We start from the raw sequence: 26,197 nt of genomic DNA, 5'->3' as shown, positions 1-26,197 counted from the left end.
GGATCTTATTACAAGCTTTCAACTCTTCTTAGCACGACTTCTGACAGAACAAAGGTTTGATATATCTTTACACGATCGCATATCACATATGAACGATCGCATATCCCATTTGAAATATCGATCACCCTTCGTAAAACAACCGTTTAGATATTCTACACGATTGTTTGCTTAAGGATACACGATCATTTTGTAACTATTTTTTTATTATCCATTTTTCTTTCTATACTAGAATCAGAATCAATTGTTTGATGATATTAACAACATGTATGATGATCTTCGTGATGATTCTAGTCATCACAATCTGGACAAGAATGATGACCATCAAAATAACAAACATGTGATCATCCATGAGAATCCATCTGTTCAAGAGTCACATCTTCAAGAATCTACTGTAGAGACTCAACAGTTAGTGTTTAATTCATTAGTTACTGCTTTATATTGTTTAAAATTGCTTAGATTATAAATAAACAACAATAATTTTTTTCTTTTCTGTGTAGGGAACAAAAATGAACAACGCCTCAACATCAAGAGCAGTCAGGCAGTGATATTAGCATAGATGGCAGAGATGCACATTTGATATTAACTATAAGTAATATAGCAGAAAATATGGAAGGTCATACTCAAACAGAAAAGGGACTGCTAGAAATGATTGAAAATCTTTCGTTGGTAAGCCAACCACTTCCACTTTGTGAGATGCTACGTTAACTACTGTCAAAGGTCTTGCATTAGTTTAATTGGTATGTGTGCCCTAAAGGGATAAAAGCTCTTGGCAGTGAAAGACTTTACAAAACCATTCATCAATTTTAATTTGAAAATTCCAAAATACCAGTACATTGACAATATTTAGAATCAAAGTTCTAAATAAAGAACTAAATATGCTTTTAAATTAAAAGATACATAGAACTTACTCTTGTTGACGTCTCTGAATCTATAATCCACCGAATTGGGGACACCACCCGTTGGAGACCTTCCTATCTTCGAATACTAAATGTTAAATAATAATAATATATAATAATAATAGAATTAATGTTATTATTAATTTAAAATATCAATTCTTTATTGATTCACGTGCAACCCCATCTCTTTCTCCTTCACTCTTCCTCTTCCCCGTGCCCACCGCCGCCTGCCTCCCTTAGCCATTTTATATTACTCTTGGACGTCAGCCGACCACGCCGTCACCGATCGCTTCGTCTCCATTGAAGCCAAAACACCGTTCGTCGTGAGTTCGAACTCTCGGCATCGCGTCTCACCTCTGTTTTCCAGCCAAGCTGTGATTCATTCGCGCGTAGCTCCTTCGACGTTCGCGCCACCACATTATGCTTCAGGTGACGAGGAACGTTACCGATTGACCTATCATCTCACGGCGTTGTTACTTAGTTGAAGCAGTCGTCGAGCAGACCTGAGCCGTCGCGTCTGTCGAAGTGCCGTCGCGCGGCTCTTCACCTCCAGCCATGGGTTGTAAGCTGAAGTTTGTTTTTCGTTTGTTGATTAGATCTGATCTATTACACGCGTCGATTCTAGTTATTCGAAGTTGTTGCCCCCATTTTACTCTAATTTTTGGGATTTTTGTGGTAAGTTGTATTGGTGAGTGTGGTGGTTTTACATTGTAATTATCCTTGGGTTGTAGTTTTGGATAATTAGTTAAATTGTTAATTGATTCTTGAAGTTAGCGTTTGAGTTCTTTGGATTCACAACTAAATTGTAGATTTGTTGGAGTTCGATTCGCCAATACTTTGATAAGCTAGAATTTACATTGAGGAAATTAAATGAAAGAAAGTATTGTGAAAGTAATTGAGTTCCATATTCTTAGTATTAGGTTTCCTTCGTTTGAGAAATTTGAGTAACATTAAAGTAAGGGGTTTCTATTACTGGACTCTTTGAAAGTTTTGAAATGTGTTGACTGTTTGGATCTCTGGACTTAGTATGGTTTACTAATATATGTAGAAGTAGATATGATGACAAATGTATTGTAACGCCCCAAACTCGAAGGTAATTTATTTTAAGAAAATTATTCAATTTGTACAAGATTTATTTTTTGAAGAAAATATGTTGAAGGGGAAAAAGAAGATTTGAAAATGTGATAATATAATTATATATATATTTATTTATATTTTAGTTTTATTATTTAATTTAAATAAAAGAAAAGAAGAAAAATTTTCCTTTCTTCTTCCTCCCGCGCGCAACCCCTTTCCCCTTCATTTTCTTTTTCTATTTTCTCCTTCACCGTGCCCTACCTCCAGCCGCACCCTTCAACCGACCACCATCGCTCTCCTCCTTCTTTTCTTCTCCGATCCACGGCCGCCCCCCTATTCTTCTTCCATTTCTCTTTCTTTTCTACCATACCCAGCCGCCGCTGCAACCGTCGGTCGCCATCTCTGTTCGCGAAGCAAGCCGTACGCGTCGCCTTGCAGTTGTCGTCCAGATCTGCGTCGCCGTGCCCCGTCCTAATCGCCTCTGTCTCCGTCGAAGCCAAGCCCAGCCGCCGCCCATTCCTTTCCTCTCCGTTCGTGAAGCCCGGTCGCCGCGTCAGATCGTCGATCGATTTTGAGGCAGCGCACGTCTCCTTCCAGCCGCGCGTTTCCTCTTCTTCCAGCAGCGTGTTCTTCTTCCAGCCGCAATTCACAACCGACGTACACTCTAATCTGCTTGTAGTTCGATCGTCGCTGCCGCCGTTTTTGTTGTGAGTTCTCTTATAAGTAAAATTGATAGTTTCTGTTTGATGGATTGTTAAGATAAAATATCAAATGAAACGTTTGGTTAATACTGTTCTTGAAGGTGTTGGAAGTGACATTGGGTCCCTCGTGTTCATAACCGAAATTGTGAATTTTGGAGTTTGGCTCGCCAATACTTCGTATCTTTCGTGGGATATAGTTTGTTTAAGAAATTGAGCAACCTTGAGGTAAGGGATTTTCTACTGGACTCAACAACAAAATTAAGATATAATGACTAATTAAGATGTATTGACTGTATGGACCGTATTATATTATTTGAACTGAGTAGAGATGACTGTTATGATGTATGTTTGGACATTGACTTAAAGTTTAATGTTTGCTGTGTTTGACTGGGAGAAATTAATACATATATGTGCATGGGTTGATGTGGACTGTGGTTGAGTATATGTTGTGACTGTCTGGTTATGTATGTGTACAAGGATAAGGATGTGGAAACGACTGAATCTCGTAGATGTTGCTTATATAAAGTGTGGATTTGATTAGTAGATTGATTGTTGTCTAGACTGAATATAATATCTACTGTTATGTTGTGTGCTTGTGAACGGAAGAAACGTCGTGGTTGTGCCCTTGGTGACTGAGGAGGAGGTTATGATTGTTTAGCTTGTTAACTGATGTAATGATATGCTTTTTACTGACCTTGGGCTAAATTAGAGTAAGACGACTGGTTGAGGTTAAATAAGGAGTTTACGTGATGAGAATGTTTAACTGATTTGTGAATGACTGTTAAGATGTTTAGAATGGACTGAGGGAAAAATTGTTAGCTTTTATTGGGATGTGTGCCTTGTAGGTGTCCCACGGGATCACCAATTATTCTGCACCTTCGGGAGCATTAGACTGATATGTGTTTCTGCAGAACACTAGACTGAAATGTACGTCCCTTGGGCGTTAGACTGAAATGTGCATCCTACGGATCACAAGACTGCGACTGTACAGGGTGTCCCAATAGAATGTTAACAATTTATTTTCCCCTGACGGGACTAGTAGAGGGTCTCTTACTGGGTATTTTTATACTCACCCTCCTTATGTTTAATTTTCAGGCAAAGGTAATAAAGACGGCAAACCGGCGAGGGGCAGGAAGGAAGCGTGATTGCCATAGGGGTTATTTTAAATTGCTTATGCTAAATGTTTTGTTTCACGTGTTTTGTTTTAGTACTTGAGATTGTTTAGAAAATTTTATAGTTGAACTGTATTCACGAATTAGTAAATTTTTCTTGAAAGTGTTGGTTATTTTAAACAGGGCCCAGATATAAATTTTTGTTTTCTTGAGACTTTGAAATTGTTTGAGATTGAGATTTTGAGTAAACTCAGGTCTTTATTTGAAATTAATGACTTCGACTTACCTAGAAAAGTTGGGTCGTTACATGTATATTATGCCAGACTGGTATAGAAGTAGATACGATGGATAATGTATTTGTAAACTGAGAAAGGTGTTATGTATATATATATATCTTGACTGTCTGGTGTGTTGTTATAGTATCAACTGATTTTGTGATAGATTGAATAGATTGAACGTAAGTGTGTTAAGTTGGATTGATGATATGATGGAGTAGTTTGACTATACTAGGAATGGATTGATTAAATGTTTATAACGGACTAAGGGAAAATTGTTAGCTTTGTCGATTGGGTAGTGTGCCTTGCAGGTGTCCTACGGGATCACCACCTGTTGTGCATTCTTCGAGAGCACTAGAATGACATGTGCATTCTTCGAGAGCAATAGACTGACATGTGCATTCTTCGAAAGCACTAGACTCATGTGCTTCTGCAGAGCACTAGACTACATGTGCTTTCTGAGAGCACTAGACTAATATTTGTGTCCTTTAGGGCATTGGACTGATTATGTGTATTCTACATGATCACAAGACTTTTAAAGTGCAGGGCACCTCCAATAGGAAGTTAACAATTTTATTTTTCTTCTAACAAGATCAGTAGTGGGTCTCTTACTGGGTATGTTTATACTCACCCTTTTATGTTTAATCTTTTTCCGCGAAACTGCCATAGGGAAATGTCCTTCAAATTGCTTCTACTTTATATATTTTTTTATTTTGGTTTTCTTTAGTAATTGAGACTGTTTTGGGTTTCATGATTGAACGATTTTATGTTCTTGAACTTTCTTTATTATCGATACTTTTACACTTTCAAAATTTTATTTGAAATAGAGCCCGAATAAAAACTCTTTAATGTTGTTAAAAAATATATTTTTTTAAATTATAAAGTCTTATGGTTAAAGGACGAATCTAGTCTTAAAGTAATAACTTCAGCTTAATTCGAAAAATTAGGTCGTTACAATCTATTTTGCAGAAAAGAAAATCATCGATTTTATTTTGGTTAAGAAAATGTTTTTCTTCTACATATTTATAACTCTCTTTCTTTCATTGAGTAAGACGGGTAGGAGAAAATCATAGGATTCTATTAACTTAAAAAATATTAAATTAATAGAAGTTTCAAATCAACTAACTAATTAACCATTAATCAATTAGTTAATAATTAATTAAATCATATTTAATTAATATTTCATTTAAATCTTATTGAATGAATATCTCTCCAATACCTTATAGTTTTATATTAATTTAATTAAATCAAATTTAATTAAATAATATTAAACTAAACTATTAATTAATTAATAACTAAATTAAATATTTTATATTTAACTTAAGTTAAATTTGAATCATATTCAAATATAACTTTATCTCATAATTAATAATTTTAATATCAAACAAATCCACATTAAATTAATATTTGAACTCATTCAAATATTTTATCTCTCATAAATTAATTTTGAACTTTATCTAAAATTAAATTTATATAATAAAGTTTCATTAACATATAAACTTTATATTATAATGTATCACTATATATTATACTAATTATACTAATTTCCAAGTAAATTTGAATATTTCAAATTAGAACCAATAAATATAATCACATTATCATTTTGTATCATCCATTTGTATTCAATCATACTAATTGGATCAACCTAATACATAAAACAAATATAGATTAAAAAAAAAGCATGCACAAATAGAGACAAATAGACATTGATAGCTATCTATCTCTATCTATCTGAAACAAGCACACATAAATTGTTATATTTCTCTATCGGATGGACAAAAATAGAGTCTATTTATATCTACCTGAGATACAAACATTAAAAAAAAAAAAAAAACCTTACCAATAAAATTCTTGACTTTTCATGTTATTCTAAATGCAACACGTTCTCACCCAAGAAGTCAAACAACTCTTCATTGTAAAAGTAGCTTTACTTCTTTCATCAAACCACTTTTGCAATACATCTCTAAGATCTTTAAAAACTAAATTTACACTGTCTACACAATTTGATGTCATCATTCTATATATGAAACTCATTATACTGAGATAGATTCAACCAATTTATCAAAGAACCTTGGAATCAACATGTATGATTTAACTGTGTCACCTTTTAATATCTTTTACTATGTGTTCTTTTGCCCTGCAAGCTTTCTACTAACTTATATTAACTCCATTGTACATGCCTTATGCAACAATTGCTTTTGGAATGAAACGATCAAGACATGACCTGAACTCATCTATCAAGCAACTGTCAATTACTGTTGAAGAAGCATGCATGTGACAAACTAGTATTCAATGAACAGCCGTGTTCATAATGTATTTTTCATAGCACCACAACTCGCTCTTCTTATAACGAGATGTCCTAATAAACCATTTGCACCATTCTAGTAGTCATCTAAATCAAGAGACCTCAAATTTGATATTGTAGTTTCTAAATTGAAAGTTGTTATTCACTTCTATTATGCCAAACACTTTGAAAGCACTTCTTTACTTTCAAATAAACTATTTTCCTTCAAATCACAATGATATGAGATGTCTCTTATAATTTCATCATTTGAAACATAAAAGAAGAACCTACATTCATGACATATCAACATTCTATCGTACACTACTAGAAGAAGAAGACCTTCTAAAAACAACAGTTACGTGAGCAAGCACTAATGGATGTATGTTAGTTGCATCTTTAGCAAAAGATAAATACCAAGCACATCATTGTCTTTCTTTACTGGCACCACACAGTTGGACCTTGCTTTTACCAAAATCAAGTAAAACAATAATTCTACTTATCCATCCAATTGAATCTGTTCACATATAAATTAAATCAACTAGAGAATTAAAGCTGACTCGGACATCTACCAAAATTTCAGCAACTAAGTAATTCTCATAATATTACATCCATTCCATTGACCTCCATAAAAAACACAATAGGAAAAGACATTAATAATCTGTAAAAAAAAAAAAATTAAGTATTTAATTGTGATAGAAAGAAATAGATAGACATAGATATACATTTATTACTGAATAAAAGAATAAAATGTACAAAATGATAATACTAAACACAATGCAAGAATAAGTAAACCATCGTGCAATGAAATAATATACATTAAACGATCCTATTAACCGTGATAAACGACCATTTAACAACGGTAAATGATAATATTGATTAAAAAAATTATCATGTTGACATGGGTACACGATCATATGATATTGGTGATCGTATTGAATAGTGTAAACAATCGTCTTGTTATCGGTACACGATTGTGTTAATATTTGTAAGTGATTCTATTGATAGTGGTAACTGATCATGTAATTCCATGTAAATTATCGTCAAAAACTTTAAACTATCGATCTTTATAATGAAGTACATAATTCTTACATTAATACTTAAAATTTGTTGTAACGACCCAACTTTTCTAACTAAGTTGAAGTCATTAATTTTGACAAAGAGACCTTGATTGACACAAAATATAATAAAATTCACTTGAAATCATACGATCAAAGAAAACAAACTTAAGTTCGGGCCCTATTTCAAATATCCAAAACTTTAAAAGTACTATTTACAAAACAACAGTTCGTAAACTCAGTTCCATCACAAAATTTTTAAACAACCTCATGTACAAAGGAAAAACAAGAAACATAAAGCGGAAGCATTTGAAGGACATTCCCTTATGGCAATCACGTCTCCTTCTTGTCCCTCGTCAGTCTACCTCCTTTGTTACCTTTGCCTGAAATAGTTAAACATGAAAGGATGAGTATAAACATACCCAATAAGAGACCCGCTATTGGTCCCGTTAGGGGAAAAAGAAACTGTTAACTTTCTATTGGGGTACCCTGCACAGTCACAGTCTTGTGATCCGTAGGATACACATAATCAGTCTAACGCCTCAAAGGACGCATAAATCAGTCTAGTGTTCCGCAGAAACACATATCAGTCTAATGCTCCCGAAGGATGCACATATCAGTCTAGTGCTATCGAAGGATGCACATATCAGGTGGTGATCCTGTAGGACACCTGCAAGGTAACTACCCAATAGAAATCTAACAATTTTCCCCTCAATCCATTCTAAACATCTTAAAACTCATTCATAGTACAGTCCAACTACTTCAACATATAATCCTTTCACTGAACACCCTAATAGTCAACTTATCTCACTTTAGCCCAATGTCCGCCAGTAACATATCAATACATCAGTCAATCAAACTATATAGTCATAACACCCCTCAATTCACCAGTACACAACCATACTTTAGTATAACATACACCCAATCTAAACGACAATCACAAGTTCACATCCACATTCCATACAAACACAATCTACAATTGTCGTCCTGTCTACATCCATACATATTTATATATATATATTCCCAGACAATCACAATATGCATTCAACATCAAGTCTACATTCATACGTATATATATCGTTTCGACATCTTTACTCAATCGGAGGTAACTATACAGACAGCACAATTCAAAACTATAGGTGAGTCCAGTAGTAGAGAATCCCTTAGCTTATAACCTTACTTAAGCTTCTTTTTCAAACTAAAGTGCAACGAACCGACCTAAACATAATTGAAGAGAAATCAATCACTTCCACAAACAATTTAATCCATTCAATTCACTCTATATGTAAATTCCATAACTTACCCAAATTGTGGAGAATCAAATTCTAACGGAGACGGATCGGTGCAACAAATAACCAAACAATTCAAATCTAAACATACATGGCGTGACGGAACCGGAGTGACTCGGGCTAACGGTGATGCGACGATACGACAAAATTTGCTTGACGTTCGATGTAGGTGGAAGACGGTGGTGAAGTTGATTGGAGAATGAAAAGAGAAGGAAGAAAAGAGACGGTGGTGTGGCCGTAGGTTGAAGAGGAAGAGAAAGGAAGAAGATGAATAGGAAAAGAGAAAAATAAGATTAAATATTATAAATATATATATATATGAAATACAAAAATAAAAGTAGAATAACGATGAAATTTTGAAAAATGAAAATTTGGATAAAGTAAAATTTGAAAATAAAGATTTGATATAAATCCAATATTTGGAGGAAAAAAAAGTGTGTTAAGATAATGTAGGAGAAAATCAATATTTATGCTAAAATTTTGCATATTTCAAAATTAGTTACAGTTTAACTAAAAAGCAGGCGAGGAGATTTTAGGGTTAATGAAAATTCAAAACACATGAAATGCTCGTGTTTGCTATTCTTCTAATAAAATTTTGCTATTTTCTCAAATGAGTGTAATCCAACAAAATGAAGTTGTGTGTGTGTGAACAAAAATGAGGTAAATAGCTTTGATGATGATGGCAAATGGGTAAAGAAAATCTTATCTTATTCTTCACTTTTCATTTAATTGACAAAAAGTAACCAACCATATGAAGGGAAAAACAAAATGCTCTCTCAGTTACTTTACTCATTTCTTTGTTCTTTGTGTGGGAGATATTTGAAATGGAGATGAATATCAAAATGAAAGAGAGATTATGCATACACTGTGAGAAGCACACAGAAAAATTGAAAATAAATTGAAAAGAAGAGAGAGATAAGTCTGAGGGAGAAATATTCATTTCCTTTTCAAAGTGAATTGCAAAGAAATTTTCTCAAATTGAAAAGAAAGGAGAAATATACAAAGTCAGCCACCGCTTCTTCTCCCTTCAGTCTGCAATTTTCGTCTCCCTCTCTTCTATTATTAAAATAAATAAATAAAATATCACAACCCGACTTAACACAAACTATTTACTCCAACTTTTTAAACTACAAATTTAATTTCTCAACTTTTAAACTATTTTAAACTTACAAATCTACTTTATTCATTTCTTCAGATTTATATCTAACAAATAAAAAAAATCAAAATTTATAGACACTTAAAACATAAAATTGAAAGACCTATTAAACAATTGAAAGGTTTAAGAGGTAACTAGACAAACTTTAAAATTTCGAAGGGAAAGAATCTTTTGTTTAACTATTACAGTAATTAATTTTGAAAATATGTTATTTTAGAAAAACTACAAGTGTTTGACAACTCTTTGAAAGCTATTGAAATACTCTCAAATTGTATTTTAAGCAATTTTAATAAAAAGAAAGTCTACATAAAAAAATTACCCTTTTTAAAGGAACATCTTTTCTCTAATCACTCCAATGGAACTCAAACACGTACTTCAAGTTAATTCTGGTATCCAAGAATCAGTCTCATCTAACATAAACAAGAACATTCAACTTGATAGAACTTCATTACCTCATTTTTACAATTCCCAAAGTTACTAAATGAAGGACCATTCCTAAAACATACTTACATCCAACTTTCTCCATGAATAAACTTATCGTCTTTTATGTACTGATGAATATAGAGATGGAGCGATCAGAGTTTGTTTATGTACCAAATTAGAGTGAGTTGAGAAAAGAGTGGATTTACACAAGGACGAAATGGCTGGCTGCTGCTTGTTCAAAACTGAAAGTTAGGGTGACCTTGTTTCTCATAGGGACTCAGCAAATTAAGGGGCCTCCAAGTCTACTTCTTGTCTCATTATACATGCCATTAACCATTCAACGTTGAAAGTCCATATCCCTTTTTCTACGGCCACCAAGGCTTCCTCCACGTCTTCCTCACAAGCCACAAAGATCATCTTCCATACGTTGTTTACTTTATCTAGCTCATGAATCACCTAAATTTTCAAGCATAATGAATTTGCCAAATGAGAGAAAAAATTATGTATATACGACAAGGAAATTGCAAGAATTCACCCTATCAAAAAATATTAAACAAATTCTTGTTCTAGTCCCTAAAATTTTCCATCTTTTCCCAACTTTCAAAATGCTTCCTATGAGATATATTCCAATCACATATAGCAGAAATGACCGATGAGTATTGGATAAATGAATATTAATTGATAAAATAATTTACAAAATACTAAAACCGTTAGTTGGCTACGTTTTGGAAGCTCGATGACTAAAATGGATGTTTTGAAAGTTCTAAGGCTAAAATGGAATTTAAATCAACATAATAGTAAGTTCAAGATCAAAGACAAGCTAAACAATAAAATGTTGCGAGCAGAAAACAATCTAATCATAATTAGAAACATGGATGTATGTATTTGTACACCAAATCACAAAAAATAACTCCAGATTTTGATCTAGAGACAATTAAAAACTTGAACAAATTTGATAATTAAAGAAACACGGAGATGGCCATATGACCCCTTGTGCATAGACTTTTTACATTACATGCTCAATTCCTAGGATCAAAACAAACATAAATATTAAAGACTTAAGAAGCACATACACAAGTTTGGCTAGTGTATCAATAAACAATATGTATGGAACACTCGGAGAACACATGTTGAACACTAGTTAGTACAGTAGATGTGTTAGACAACAAGTATTCCAATGCAATAAAGGTCAAGATTGGTCACACACACATATTAAACTCTTGGCTTTGAATAAGTTTTGAGTGAAGGAAAGCTTATTTTTAAGCATATAAATACATAAACTTATTGACTTTGAATTTCTATATAAATATGATACATACTTTTTAAATTATATATATTAAAACTGTGTTCTAGCACTATCCTATATTTTTAAGAAAAAAATGACATGTCACCATGTCTATGATTTATTGACCCATGTCTAGAATTCGTATACGTGCTTGTTTGTTGAGAACTTCACGTCTTCATTAGATGGGAGGATAGCCATATTATAGTGGTTGTATATGTAATATAGAGAACCAAACCTAGTACTCGAGATTTGTACAATAACAGAGAAATTACATTTCCACCGGCTGACTTGACTATCAGGGATAGAGTTTTAGGTGGTGGTTGAGCGTGAGCTGATATGCAAACATCATACCCTTCAAATAAAGCTCAAGAACATGCTTTTGCCCTGAGAACTGCAGCTTTTAGGCTGGCTCGATACTTCGATATGTAGTCATCATCATTTAGTATGTAAGGCAACTCGTCTGCAGATCCATAAGGAATTAATCAATCACAAAAATTAGGTAGGATGAAAAACATAAGTGGAAGAAAATACATTACGCTTTGATACTAGCAAGCCATTCGAACTTACCAACAAATCTGCCTTCCCGGTAGCTTTCCTTTAACCAACTGGAGGAGACAATCCAAGCTCTGAGTAATTTGCAATTATGAGCAAGAGCACACTGACACGCTTGAAGGCACATGGTAATGCATATGCTCGATAATCATTGAGAACATTAACAGGAGAAAATAAAGTTAAGAACAGTAGCTTGAAGAACAAAAAACATTCTACAACATAAAATCTTCAAAAACACATTGCTTAAAATCAAGTTTACTAATATAAAAGGTAAGATATTACGTTCCACTCTCCACACTACTGAAGTTCAACATTTCACATGAAAGAAATGAAATACTATTCTCAAATATAACTAAAAAAAAGCATAAATCGGTAAAGAAAAGGCATAGAGAAATACAAAAGAATCCTTGGCTTTGATATATTGAAAGGTAAAGAATATCAACAATAGATGCCCGGGAGAAGAATTCCTACAAATACACACTTAACGCAGATTATCATTCGCTAACATGAGACCTTCTAGAGTTATTCTGTTAGGATACTTCCTAACAAGAACAAGATCTTAATTTATTATAATGAACTATAAGAAAATACAAGATAAAACCAAGTATAAAGCACTTGGAACCTCCCTCTTGAGTACTCTCACCCAAGCCCTAAATCACTCCCCAGAATTCTCCCCTCACTTACCCTCCCTCCATTTATAATAAGATGTAACCACCCTAGTTACCACACTTACATAATAACTACTAGTAACCACACTTACACAATAACTACTAGTAACTTCCTAAATATCTAATTACCCTTATACCCCAACCCTATACTAATCTAGGTATCTAACAAATTCCATAACATAATGTATTAGGGGAAGAAGGAAATCGAGGATAATAACACTAGCTAGCCAACAAATATCTTTCATTAGTGAGCTTGAGCCATTTTACACGTAAAATGGGAAAAGTAAGCCTGAAACCCAAATTAGCCTAATGGTTGTCTTAACAACCACTATGAGATAATTAAGCAACATATGGAGAATAATTTAAATTGTACTATCTTGTGGAACAAAACTTGAATTACATATACCCTGAATTTCATTTTCTTCTCCAAGGGGCACTAAAGTTACAAACTCGTCATGTTTGAAAATTCAAATTTTGAATGGTATGCTGATCAGTTGAATTTGAAACGTTGCAACCTCGATTGGCACACTGATTCTTGCAGCATACGGGGCTTCAGGCTTTAGTAGAGAAAGTAACTTTGGAAAGTCAGTCGAACACATTGAAATTCCCTGAATGTGCGAAATCCATGGATTTTATTACACATCCCAAAGGTTATAATCAATTGGTTCTCGAAGTATGCCACCTTCATCCCCATTACAAAACTATGTTCTGTCGAGCTGATAGCACACTTGTTCTTTAAGAATGTCTTGAAGTGATGGGGAGTTCCATCAAGCATTGTGAGTGACAGGGATGGTAGATTCATTGGTACTCTCCGAACCGAACTATTCGCCTTCTTGGGGACACGCCTAAATATATCCTTAAGCTGCCATCCTCAGACGAATGGCCAAACTGAAGGATTCAATTGTATGCTTAAGGAATATCTACGACATTTTGTTGATTTTGGACAAAAGAATTGGGCCTAGTTGATGGATGTGGCTCAATTTTGTTTTAATGCACAAACTAGTCTATCCACAAGAACGAGTCCTTTCGAAATCTTAAGTGGAAGACAACCTATACTGCCTCATATTTTGATCATCCTTATGCAGGAAAAAATCCTCAAGCTCATAACTTTACGAAAAAGTGGGAGAAGACTACGAACATCACTCGAGCATACTAAGAGAAAGTCTCGAAGCGTATGATAAGAAGCATCATCCTCTCAAGTTTTGAGCTGAAGACCAACTCTTCATAGAGTTTAAAGCAAAGAAAATTTGATTTAGAGGACATCAACATCAGCATCTCACTAGAAAATACGAAGGGCCTGTTGAAGTTCTGAAGAAAATTGAAATGCATCCTATGGGGTATCGTTGCCTGCATGGATAAAAAATCATCTAGTAGCTCATGTGAGCAACTTGAAACCTTACCATCAATATGCAGATGACCAGTAGTGCAACAATGGTGTATGGTCATCTAGTGACCTAAAGCAGAAAGACGATAAAGAAATGGAAGAAATCCTTCCTAAGAGAGTGAGGAAGGGTATACCCATGAAGAGGATACATGAATTCCTACTGAAGTGAAAGAACCTCCATGTGGAAGAAACACGTTAGGAATGTGCTGAAGACCTTGAAGCGTGAAATAAGAAGATCGAGGAATTCTAACTTCGCCAGTCGACAGGGACGTCAATTGTTTAAGTGGGGGAGAATGTAACAAGTATGCTTGTCCAAGGCGCTGTTTGCTTATGGCCGCATGCCCAAACACCCCCAATTTACATTGTTTTAATGTTTTGTATTTAGTTTTACTTTTTGCTTTTCTTTTTATTTCATAAACCTTGTTACTAAAAAAGTCTAAAATGTACTATAGATGGGACATAGTAGTTGAGTCCCTGCCCAAGCCTTGTTGCACTCTTCGCAATCAAAGTTTTTCTTTGCAATTGACAGTCTTCAATGCTTGCTTTAACGATATTTTCATTGAATTTCTTTCTCCTCACGTTTTATAAAACATTTCTCTCAAGAACGTGAAGAGAGGCTACATCGTATCATGTGTTTGTCTGTGGTTTTTAGATTTTGATCAGCTAACTTGTTGTCTACGTAAAACAAGTGCAACATAATCGCTCCTCTCGTGTTTCAAAGTTCACGATTGTGACACAAGAAATGCACTAGCCAAGAATGCACACGAGGAGGGCTACACAAAATGCCAAGCACGCAACCAAGTGAGGTTCACAATGTGCTTGTGTGTGAGGTTAGCACGCAGGCATGCCCAACGCGTGTGAAAAGCCTCTTGTGAGATTCACACACAGTAGCCAGCGCCCAACCAAGGCCCTGCCGCCCACCCATTCGTGCCAGGCAATGTCATATTGCGGGTTGAGCTATTTTTGGTAATTTTTTGAGTTTTTTAAGTATACTTTTGATATTTTCTTGGCAAAAGATAATTAATTGTACTATTTTACCATTATTTCAGGACATGAGAAGATCGTACAAATTTATAAACCAAGGATTTGAGCTTGTATCTGTTAGTGGAAAATGTTTTATTTAAAGTGATTTCAAGCATGTTCTTAAGTCATGATTTATGACGGATTTATGATAAAATGTTTAAGTTATGTTATAAAAAGTCTTTCAAGCGTGTTATTGTTTAAAGGTATTTATTCAAGCATATTGTTTACTCTTCAAAATGCATAATATTTAAAATGTTTTCCCACTTTCTAGGTAGAGATCGTGTCCTCTAAGCCTAACTTGCTGCTACCTGTCTACTAAAGGATTTCATTTTGTTATCGTATGTGCCCTGTTATTTTGCACTAATGATAAATTAGAGTCTTTTGTGCTATCAGACTTAGGCTTTTGGGAAGGTTTTATAAGGTTTTGTTCTAGATAAATAAGATTACGTTTTGTCTATGTAAAACTTGTCTAAGGTTGTTAAATGAAAAAGGTTTAGCCCAATTTGTTTTAGTAAAATTTATGTGTTATGTTTCCGCTGTTATTTAGGTTTAAAGGTTTCAGGCTAAGGGTCAGATGGTGTCGTTTTGACGTGGGTGCTATCGATTGGCTTCACGCCATATCTCGAGCCACGCAAGTAGGTGCTCGTGGTGGGGTGTGATAGCCTAAGTTGCTTATTAACGGTTAAAATGTAAACATGTCCATAACAAAATAGTCGGGCAAGGCCCATGTGGACCGACTGTAAAGGTTGAAGATCAAATGCTCTACCTAATGAAAGTTCCTAACTCAATTCGCTTCTTGGAAACCCGCCTTGAAGAAATTTTTAGAAAGCTGATGCTATTAATTAAACCACCACCCAAAATCTTAAGCTAGTGATTAAAAGTAAATTTAATTATATATCACTAACAATCCCCCACTTATGGGTTCGAAATATCTAAAAGGTCCAACAAGTGAAAATCAATTTTAATTGGGAAGGAAACACCCCATCTGCTCTAATACCATATTAAACCCCAAATTCACCCAAAAGCTTAAGCTAGTGATTGAAGGTAAATTTAATTATATATTACCAAAGTATGAGGTTTCATGACAATACCAATTGGCAATGAGAGGAGTAGCTCATCTATTTTATAAGGAGTCTAAGTTTCCTTGGTTTTTCAATTGTGGGAACATGCCCCTTCAAGATGGTGCCTCTTTGGTTTCACCTATCTTGAACCAAATATCCGTTTAGGCTTAATGAGCTCTAATACCATATTGAAAGCAATATATATGAAACAAAAGCTTACGTGAAAAGCCAAGAATCGAAAGAAAAGCATTGTGTTTGTAGTTTTATTATTTTTATGATAATTACAGAGGTACAGTTGGTGGATTACCCATTTAAGAGTTGTTGACAAGAGTTGACACTCTAGAATCAAAAGTTGTAAGAACTAGATGTTGTAATTTATGTCCTAAAACTCGTTGTAATCATAATCTATTCAATAAAGTCGTTATTGATACTATAATCTTAAACCTGTCATTTGCAAACCTGTCAAAGCTCAAAAAGTCTAAATTGTACTATAGGAGAGACCCAATAGTTGAATCCCCAACCATGTCTTATCGTATTCTTTATAATCAAATTTTATTTGCAATTGAAAGTCTTCAACGCTTTCTTTAATGATGTTTTAATGATATTCTCTCTCACATTTTATAAAACAATTTTTTCAAGAACGGGAAGGGAGGTTATATCATATCGTGTGAGTTTGTTCGTGATTTTCGAATTTTACATGACTGACTTATAGACTGAGCAAAACAAGTGTTCTTCAATTGTCCATTCCATGTTTGAAAGATTTCGATTGTGGCACGCGCAGAGTGTCACAAGTGGGCTTGTCCAAGGCATTATTTGCCTATGGCCGCATGCTCGAATATCCTCAAACCACTTTATCTTTATGCTTTGTACTTAGTTTAGTCAACTGCTTTCCTTTTGTTGTCACCGACCTAAGGTGCGTCGTTTCGCAATTTTCATATGCAAGGTTGTCAAAGCTAAAAAAGTTTAAGATGTATTGTAGGGGAGGCATGGTAGTTGAATCCCAACTAAGGCCTATTGTGATTTTTGCAAATCTAAGCTTTCTTTGCAATTGACAATATTCAATTTTTTCTTTAAGGATGTTATCAATGTTTTTCTTTATCTCTCACGTTTTATAAAACCAATTTCACAAGTTTGTCCGCAACTTTCAAATTTCACAAGGTTGCCTTGTTCATCAATTTAGAACAAGTGTTGCACAATCGCCCGTCCCGTATTTGAAAGTTGCATTTTGTGACAAGTGGTATTAAAGCTTTGTTAGCTCCTTCGCTAAGCGAGATGCAATTATGTCGACAATGAAACAACTATCAAAGTTGCAATCTAAGCGACTGACTGAGATTGAAGAGGAATTCTTGGATATGAAAGAATTGCCAAAAGAAGTAAGATTTCTCCAGACCGGCTTGAGATGTTTAAAGAAAAAGTCAGAGAAATAGACGCATTGAATGCCTAAATAGACAAACTACCCATAAATGAATTGGCGCTGAAGGTTGATTCGTTAGAACATAAACCACCAAAGTAGGTAGTTTGAACGTGGAAGTAGCTCTTCAAGTTGTATCGCACAAATGGAAGAGCGTGTCGAAGAGTTTGGCTTTTGACAAAATCCAACATAATCAGTTATATTTCAAGAAAGAGAAAAGTGTTTTTGCTAAATAGCGTATAAATTTTCTGGGTCACATCATCGAATGTAGAAAGATTTGAATGGACGAACATAAGTTATGAGCTATTAAGGAGTGGAGAGCCCCACTTCCGTGAAAGAGTTACGTTCATCCTTCAATAATATTCTAAATAGGGTTCACCTACTATCCTCTAGACTCAAGACCTATACCAAAGAAATGGGCTTGGTAATTTTTTTTTCTATGTAAATAAGAAAAAGAAATCCAATTTGGTACAAAGCCCAAATTCAATAGCCAGCCCATCAAATGAGGTCAACGACCCTATTTATAAGGATTTTCCATACAAAATTGCATGTCCATGGAATACTAAAGCCCAACAACTCAAAGATCTATTTCTAATATGAAATTCGATGGCTATAACACATATACTTGTCAGTTTCTCTCTCTTTCCCAATTCGAACAATTCGACTTATTCCATCACACTGTTTTAAGTTTATTCCATATGAGCTAGCAAGGAAACCTAATGGACCTATATATCATGGACTCCAATGATTCAAGATTAATTGACTAAATTCTTATAGACTGAGTTAATCAACATTCGTTAACTAACGGTCATTCATGAATGTACTGGAACGATTCAGAATCACCTCATTTGTACTAACTACAAAGTGGACGGCATCCACAGTTTCTCTAAAAAATCTGGGTTACTACAACATCACCACGATGTACAATTTTCCTGATAAGATGGTACTTACGTTCGATATGTTTTCCCGTTTACGACTTTTATGTTCTCTTGAATTTGCAACTGCACCACTTTTGTGACAGTATAAAGTGATTGATAGATGCATATTTGGAACGACTTCCAGATCTGTCAAGAATTTTTCTTAGCCATAATGCTTCTGTTGTTGCTTCAAAAGTTGCTACGTATTCTACCTCCATTGTGGAATCAATTATACAAGTTTGTTTTATGCTTCTCCAAACTACTACCCTTCTATTTAGAGTGAATACTAATCCTGATATAGACTTTCTAGCATCTTTATCAGTTTGAAAATCATAATGAGTGTATCCAGTAAGGTAAATCTTTTGTACCATACACGAGAATGTGTGTTTTGTTCTTCAAGATATTTAGAACATTCTTAACGGTTGTCCAGTGATCACGTCCAAGATTGGACTAATACCTACTGACCATCCCTACTAAGTAGCAAATGTCAGATCTAGTACACAACATTGCATATATCAAACTTCCAACAACGGAAGCATAGGAAATTTTTGTCCCCTTTCTCCCTCCTCTTTCCTCCATTTTATTTTGCTTTACTAACAAACTAATGGGAAAGATCTCCTCCGATATTCTCTCCTCCTATAATCTCTCATATATTCTTGTGTGGGTCAATATTACCCTTTTTAATTCTCCTACTGTAGTTAAATAATATTGGAGACATATACTTCCTAACAAGAACAAGATCTGAATTTATTATAATGTAACTATAAGAAAATACAAGATAAAACCAAGTATAAAGCACTTGGAACCCTCCCTCTTAAGTACTCTCACCCAAACCTTATATCACTCCCCAGAATTCTCCCCACTTACCCTCCCTCCATTTATAATAACATGTAACCACCCTAGTTACCACACTTACATAATAACTACTAGTAACCACACTTACACAATAACTACTAGTAACTTCCTAAATATCTAATTACCCTTATACCCCAACCCTATACTAATCTAGGTATCTAAAAATTCCATAACATAATGTATTAGGGAAGAAGGAAATCGAGGATAATAACACTAGCTAGCCAACAAATATCTTTCATTAGTGAGTTTGAGCCATTTTACACGTAAAATGGGAAAAGTAAGCCTGAAACCCAAATTAGCCTAATGGTTGTCTTAACAACCACTACCCACCATCACGATAGAAACAACTGAAAAGGAAGAGCATGATACAATCCAACTCAAACATAAGAATTGATTTTGATGTTTAACTAAAAGTAAATAGGCCAGTAGAATAAGAAACTATGACCTTTTAGATCTAGAAGGTTCACAACAATTTCCAGCCTAAGCACAACTACGGCAATGGAAGAATAACGGCAAAGGCCTTGTGTGCATGGAATCGCTAACTTTGGTGCAAATGAGATGATTATCAGTATTCAAAGGCCAAAAGACACATAGAAGAGTGTTCGTCTAAGGTTGCAAGAGAGCAATACAAAAGTTTAGAGTTTTCCGCACTTTTCCTGTAATGCATGAGCGCTTGTACTCCATCAGCAGTGAGAGAACCACGAAGTTCCTCAATCATCTAAATCATAAAACAACTGCACATTAGAGCAGTCACAATTTGGAATAAAAGAACTTTTTATTGTTAGAATCTTAGAATATTTATGAAAAGTTTATGGAATATTTTTCTTAATTCCTAAATATTTTCCTTTTTTATTCCTCTGTATATTCTATTTATCCTCCTTGTACCTATTGTATTTTTCATCAGAAAAAATAAGAAGAAAAATATAGTGTTTTTCTCCTGGTACACAGGTTTCCACGTAAAGTTGTGTGTTTGTCTCCCTTTCATATGGTATCCGAGCAGGTGGTCCAAGAAGGTCTCGTGTTCAAGTCTCGTATTTTTCGTTTCCTCCCCAATTAAAATCCATTTCCAGTTGTTGGGCCTTTCAAATATTTCAAGCCCAAAGTGAGGAGAGTGTTGGTGATATATAATTGAATTTTCTTTCTTTTTTTAAAAAAGGATACGAGTCTCACTATTATTAATATAAAGAAGAGACAAAGCTCAATGTACATGAGGATTATAAAAGAGCAAAAAGGGGAGAGGGAAGATCAACAGCGCATCCGGGCATCACAAACTAGGTTGACACCCCCTTAGTGCCCTCAAAACATCCAAAAAGCGACAACACAAGATCAAACAAAAAGCCACAAAAACAAAGACAAACAAAATGATAAAAAGAATCTTTCCAAAGCAAAATCATAATCAAAGGCAGCATGCTGAGAACAAAGAAGAATAAGCCTTGATTGGTTGAGCAAAAAACTGTTTGAAGCAGAGGGCTGATCCGAAAGTCCTGAATCATCAAAGACTTCAAAGTGGGGATGCTGTAAAGGCTGGCCAATATAACACAATATCCTACGTCGAAGATCTTCTTTGCATTACATTTTCTAAAATTTCCAATCCACTCTGTTAAAGGCCTTTTCAAGGTCTAATTTAATGATCCATCTTTTCTTTTTTCGGATAATATATACCTCCAAAGTTTCTTTTGCTATTAAAATAGGATCCAAGATTTGGCACTCTTCCAGAAAGCCACATTGTAATGGAGAAATATCTTAGGATTCTAACAATAAAACACAAAATATCCTAACCAAATGGCTAAACAGAGGCAGCACTCTGTAATTCTTTATTTATGTAAAAGCCAAAACACATTCAACAATAGTAGATATGAAAAATAAAGGAAGAACAACATAGAAAACTTACCCAGCTCCTTTATACAGGGCTGGATACCCTCAGGCTACAGCAGCCTTTACTCTCCTGGAAATAACAAAAAAGACCTAGCCTCCCCTACCCCAACATTACATGTTTATACCTCTCTCTCTCATCCCTCCTAGTGGGCCCCACCTGCACGATCCTCTCCCATTATTCTCTCATCATTGGTTGCTAAGGAATTTCCCTTTCTACCCTTCCTTTTATAGGTATAGATAATAGGAGGTCTTACAAAGTAATACCTGGCCTGGCTTTCTTTAATCTTTCTACGAGAACCTTTCCAAACAACTTATAAATTAATGTTGAAACAACTTATAAGCCACACTGTAATGACCTTCCTTCTCTTGACCGAACTTCAATAATCGACAACTTATATTTATCCACATAATCAGCAAAACTCTTAATCTGCCACTAGCTTCAAACAAAGACCCAGCCAATTCCTTTTGAACTCCATAGTGCCTTTATAATACAACTGGCAATCTCTTCTCTTTTGGTCCCGGAATCAATGCTCTATCTGGATTAGCTTTCTTCAAAAGATTTTTAATAGCCAATTGTTTCGAATGGCCCATGAATCCTCTAGTGTTCCATGATATAATCTTCATCTTTGCAACCTCTGCCTTATATCAATTCAATTTCACATGCTGCCAAGAAAGGAACCAACTCTTGAGGGGGAAGGATACTTGCTGACCTGCACAAAATTTCTTTTTATGGGGAGGAAAACAATTTAATAAAATCTGGACCGAGAGAGTCACTGTCCTCTTGTTTCTCTGTCTCTGATTGAATTATTTCTTCCTCAACTGGTTCAAATTCTGCACTACTTACACTGGTGACTGATTAAACTTCCATGAATTCATCTTCTAGGCTCTCAACTTTTTTGAGACAAGAAGTATCTTGCACAAAATTAAAGAATGAACCAGAAAGTTTGGAGGAGGATTGAGAAAATTTATTACTTAAGGAGGAAGGCAGTACTGACCTTTTGCCAACTGAATTTGGAATTTGTATCTTCACACAACTTTCCTCTAATAAATCAGAATTAGCCAAGCTCATCCAAATGTTGCGAAAAGAAGTTCTCCCTTTGGTATAGGTCTTGAGGTGCTTAGAAAAATTTCTGGCATGAAATGGAATAGCTTTCATTGCAGATGATATTTTAGTCTTGGGAGAGGCTGGTAATTTTGGTTGAGAGCTGAAAACAGGAGATGGCCCGCAAGTGAAGTTCCTTGATGGAGGAGAGGACTCTGATTCTTCCTCCAATTCGTCAGAATACCAAAAGCCATTGGAATTCTGATTAATAAAATTCTTGGGGCCTACCATCTGTGTGTCAGCTTTTAAAATGTCTGCAGATACATTAAGTTTGAAAAAATCTGGTTGGGGAGGGCTAGGTGAGCTGTTTTTTGAGATAATAAAATGTCGGTTGGCTGCCTTTTCTTCTTTTGAGGTCTGTTTTTCTCTCTTTTCTATTGAAGTCTTTTCCCCTTCTAAGTACGTGGAGATCCCAGCTATACCCAAATTTGAATTTTTCCTTCTGAAAATTATTTTTTTCGGCGAGGATTCAAGGGCTGAAACTCTTTCCGGTCGAACAAGGTTTTCTTCTTCATCACCCAACTTCCTAAGTGCTTCGAAAGGATTTCTTGAGATGGATGGGGCATTCTGTTTGAGAAAATTCAGGTATCTGGGAGACCATCACTTTGGAGCCCTTCATCTAAAATCACTGAATTTATTCTACATAAATCAATAGGATTGGAAAAATCACTTTGAAATAGATCAGATTGGATTATTACAGGAGCTTATAAGGGTTCAAAATCCCCAAAATTAAGGGAAAAATTTCCTCAGTTCTCACTCTTTAATTCTATAGTTGCTGGTAAGAATCCGCAAAGATTTTTCCGAACTTTAATTCTTGCTTCAGAGAACTTGATCAGATTGAGTGTTTCTAAGATTATACTCTCTAGTCCACCAAAGTAGCTTAAGCTTAAGGCTATAATTGAATTTTCTTTCAACCACCAGCTTAAACTTTTTGGTGAATCGGTGGTTTAATATTTATATTAATATTTTATAAAAAAATGTACACAGCTAATGCCATATAAAATAAATAAAGAAATACTATAAAATCTACATCCATAAAATATGCATGTGAACACATATCAGAAGATGGATATTTGTAAGTTAGAAAGACCGATAACAAAATGTCATAATTAAACAACAACATTAATATTATGGGTAGTTTCAAGCTTCATTTGTCTATTCTAGGTAGGGATATTGAATAACTCTTAAAAATAATATAAAGATTGAATCCCTAAACTTCATGTGCTTGCTAGTATACAACCTAAAAGTTCAACAGTTAAAGAAACTGATTAATCATTTTTGGCAGGATGTCAGATTCGCCTTTCGAAATCCTACATGAGTAGAGCCAGCCAAATAAGCCAAGCAAGATATGCCTCTTAAGGAATATGGAGAAGTTCAATGACTGGGTATGTATATGATAAGCCTTAACCTCAATTTTATTTATCAATAATGGAGGGAAGGAATCAGAAGCTTCTCTAGCTCTCCCAATTATTCTAAGAAACCTGATACAAGCTATGCCAAAACATACCCTCCCCAAACAATCATAATAGCATTTATATGAAAGCATAAAAGACTCATGGCTCCCTTAACTAGCAACATTCAGACCAACAAATACAGCTTCCCATCCTCCTCACCTGAATCCTTTCTTGTGCCTACGGGTGTACACCTTCACTACCATGGGCCTATCAGTATTTAGAGATCGTAGAGGCTGTATGAGCCAAGGAGTTGGAAGAGTAGGATTAGGGAAGTGTGGAGTTTTCCGCTCTTTGTTTGGCCAAAAGTGTTTGTGGACTCCCGACAAGAAAATTTCAATTTTATGCCTTATTGACTTCGTATGTCCTAGGCCCTAAGAGTTCAAAACTTTCTAGATTTCACAACTTCTTGGACCACTCCTTCTGTCAAACACCCCTTTAAAGAATACTAAGCCAAGGATATAAAACTTCAATACCATCAATAGAAAATCTCATAAAAGAAACATGATTGATGAATATTTTAGAAGACTATAAATTGGTACCGTACCTTCATGAGCTGAGTTTTCTTAGTTTCGTTTGCAATGTTCATCAACATAATTTTAAATGATTTTCCTAATGTGTTCTCTTCAGAATTGAGGTCCTCTGATGCCACATTTACACTTCCAAATTCTTGATAGAAATTTTGTGTACACTGATTGGTTGGATTTTTAGGATAAATACTTGATAAAATCTCATGCTTTGAATTGGCTAAAGAGCATCCTTGAGAGCAGGTATCGTATACATCACTTTTAGCTGTCATACTAGCTGTCATGTTGTTCTCTATTTCTGCAAAAGAAACCGGACCGTTGCTGTCATGCACTGCATCCTGGTTTAAATAAACCGTTCTGAGATAATTAAGCAACATATGGAGAATAATTTAAATTGTACTATCTTGTGGAACAAAACCTGAATTACACATACCCTGAATTTCATTTTCTTCTCCAAGGGGCACTAAAGTTACAAACTCGTCATGTTGAAAATTCAAATTTTGAATGGTATGCTGATCAGTTGCATTTGAAACGTTGCAACCTCGATTGGCAACACTAATTCTTGCAGCATACAGGGCTTCAGGCTTTAGTAGAGAAAGTAACTTTGGAAAGTCAGTCGAACACATTGAAATTCCCTGAATGTGCGAAATCCATGGATTTTATTACACATCCCAAAGGTGAACGACTTTGAGGCATCTTGGTTATAATCAATGTTGGATCGGTATGGCAACCCTAGAGGGGGGTGAATAGGGTTTAAATAAACTTTTTGACAAATAAAAAGTAAAATCAACTAATTAGATATTTTTTAATATTTAAATAAAGAACTTTGTAAACTTTGTTAAATAACAAGATTGATAAAAAGATATGAATGGAAATATGCAATCAAACTCAACCAATAAGAATATGTAACTAAAATTAAATTAAAAAATAATTAGAAAAGAGTTAGAGAAGAAGACACCGTAATTTTATAGTGGTTCGGTTAAACTCAACCTACATCCACTTTCCCAAGCACCTCTTGGGATTTTGATTGAAAATCTTCTTTAGACTCTTTCCACGGATTTGAGCCGAACCGATTCTTGCTCCTTTTTCGGTTCAAGAGCAAACCCGATCCTTTCCACGGGTTAGGATCCAACCGTTACAATATGTTGAAGTTTTTAAATCACACAAAAGAAAACTCTCTAAAAGAGTGAGTATACAATTTGAAGCTCACAAATTTAATCCTCACAATACAATAAGAAGCTCTCAAGAATAAGATGAAAAGAATAAAAATTGGAAGCTTTAGAGAGAATAACAATGTTGGCTTTTTGCTTGAGGATTGTAAAGATTTTAATGATCTTGTGTAAATGTGAAGTATTTAAAAAGAGAGGAAAGATAAATTCAAAATCATTTGGGTCATTAGATATAAGTAAAAGAAAAATGAATGGTTGAGATTTAAACTTAATTAGCCGTTAGACACAATACAAATAATAATATAATAATATGTCTTTTCAAAATACTTTGTTTAAAAAGAAATCAATAAAGCAACTTCACCCTCTTTTAAAAAAACTAGCCGTTAGACACAAAAAAAATAATATTAAAATCATTTTCCTTTTAAATTCATTTTCTTTATAAAAGCCAATAAAACATAACAAAAAGCCACATTTGTTACTCCTTCAAAGTGGCTTTCTCTAATTCAAATTGAATGCTTGGTCGCCACGTCACCATCTCGGGTATTTTTTCGTTAAGCTTCTTTTAGCAATATTTTCTTCATTTGAACTTCGATTTGGGTGATTCAAGAGGCGTTAGAATCATTTTTCCAAGCTCTACGATATGGTCTAT

General features: G+C 34.6%; 1 protein-coding gene and 1 long non-coding RNA gene across 4 annotated transcripts in view; one reads left to right on the top strand and one right to left on the bottom strand.

Annotated features, from left to right (window-relative positions):
• The first annotated feature begins 2,286 nt into the window (after positions 1 to 2,286).
• LOC116404973 lies at positions 2,287 to 4,190 on the top strand. 2 transcript variants are annotated; one of them, XR_004217998.1, is made up of 3 exons: positions 2,287 to 2,680; positions 2,776 to 2,899; positions 3,770 to 4,190. It is a non-coding gene; the product is annotated as an uncharacterized LOC116404973 (long non-coding RNA). The 2 variants fall into 2 exon arrangements; XR_004217997.1 differs by lacking the exon at positions 3,770 to 4,190 and having other exon boundaries at positions 2,776 to 3,116.
• Positions 4,191 to 10,203: 6,013 nt separating this feature from the next.
• The window catches only part of LOC116404971, a 58,984-nt gene continuing 42,990 nt past the window's right edge, over positions 10,204 to 26,197 (bottom strand). Inside the window, exons 1-4 of one of the 2 annotated variants that reach the window (XR_004217990.1) lie at positions 24,400 to 24,428; positions 12,121 to 12,179; positions 11,826 to 12,013; positions 10,204 to 10,724 (exon numbers count right to left, since the gene is read on the bottom strand). Coding sequence is in view for 1 of the 2 variants with exons in the window: in XM_031888434.1 (XP_031744294.1) it covers position 12,013; positions 12,121 to 12,179 (60 nt within the window). In the remaining variant the exon portion in view is untranslated. Of the gene's footprint in view, positions 10,725 to 11,660; positions 12,014 to 12,120; positions 12,180 to 24,399; positions 24,429 to 26,197 lie in introns of those variants that run through there. The other variant, XM_031888434.1, reaches the window with a different exon arrangement.

The sequence above is a fragment of the Cucumis sativus genome, chromosome 7 (genome assembly GCF_000004075.3).
Source record: "Cucumis sativus cultivar 9930 chromosome 7, Cucumber_9930_V3, whole genome shotgun sequence".
Lineage (NCBI taxonomy): Eukaryota > Viridiplantae > Streptophyta > Magnoliopsida > Cucurbitales > Cucurbitaceae > Cucumis > Cucumis sativus.
This window is presented reverse-complemented; position numbering and strand designations above follow the sequence as displayed.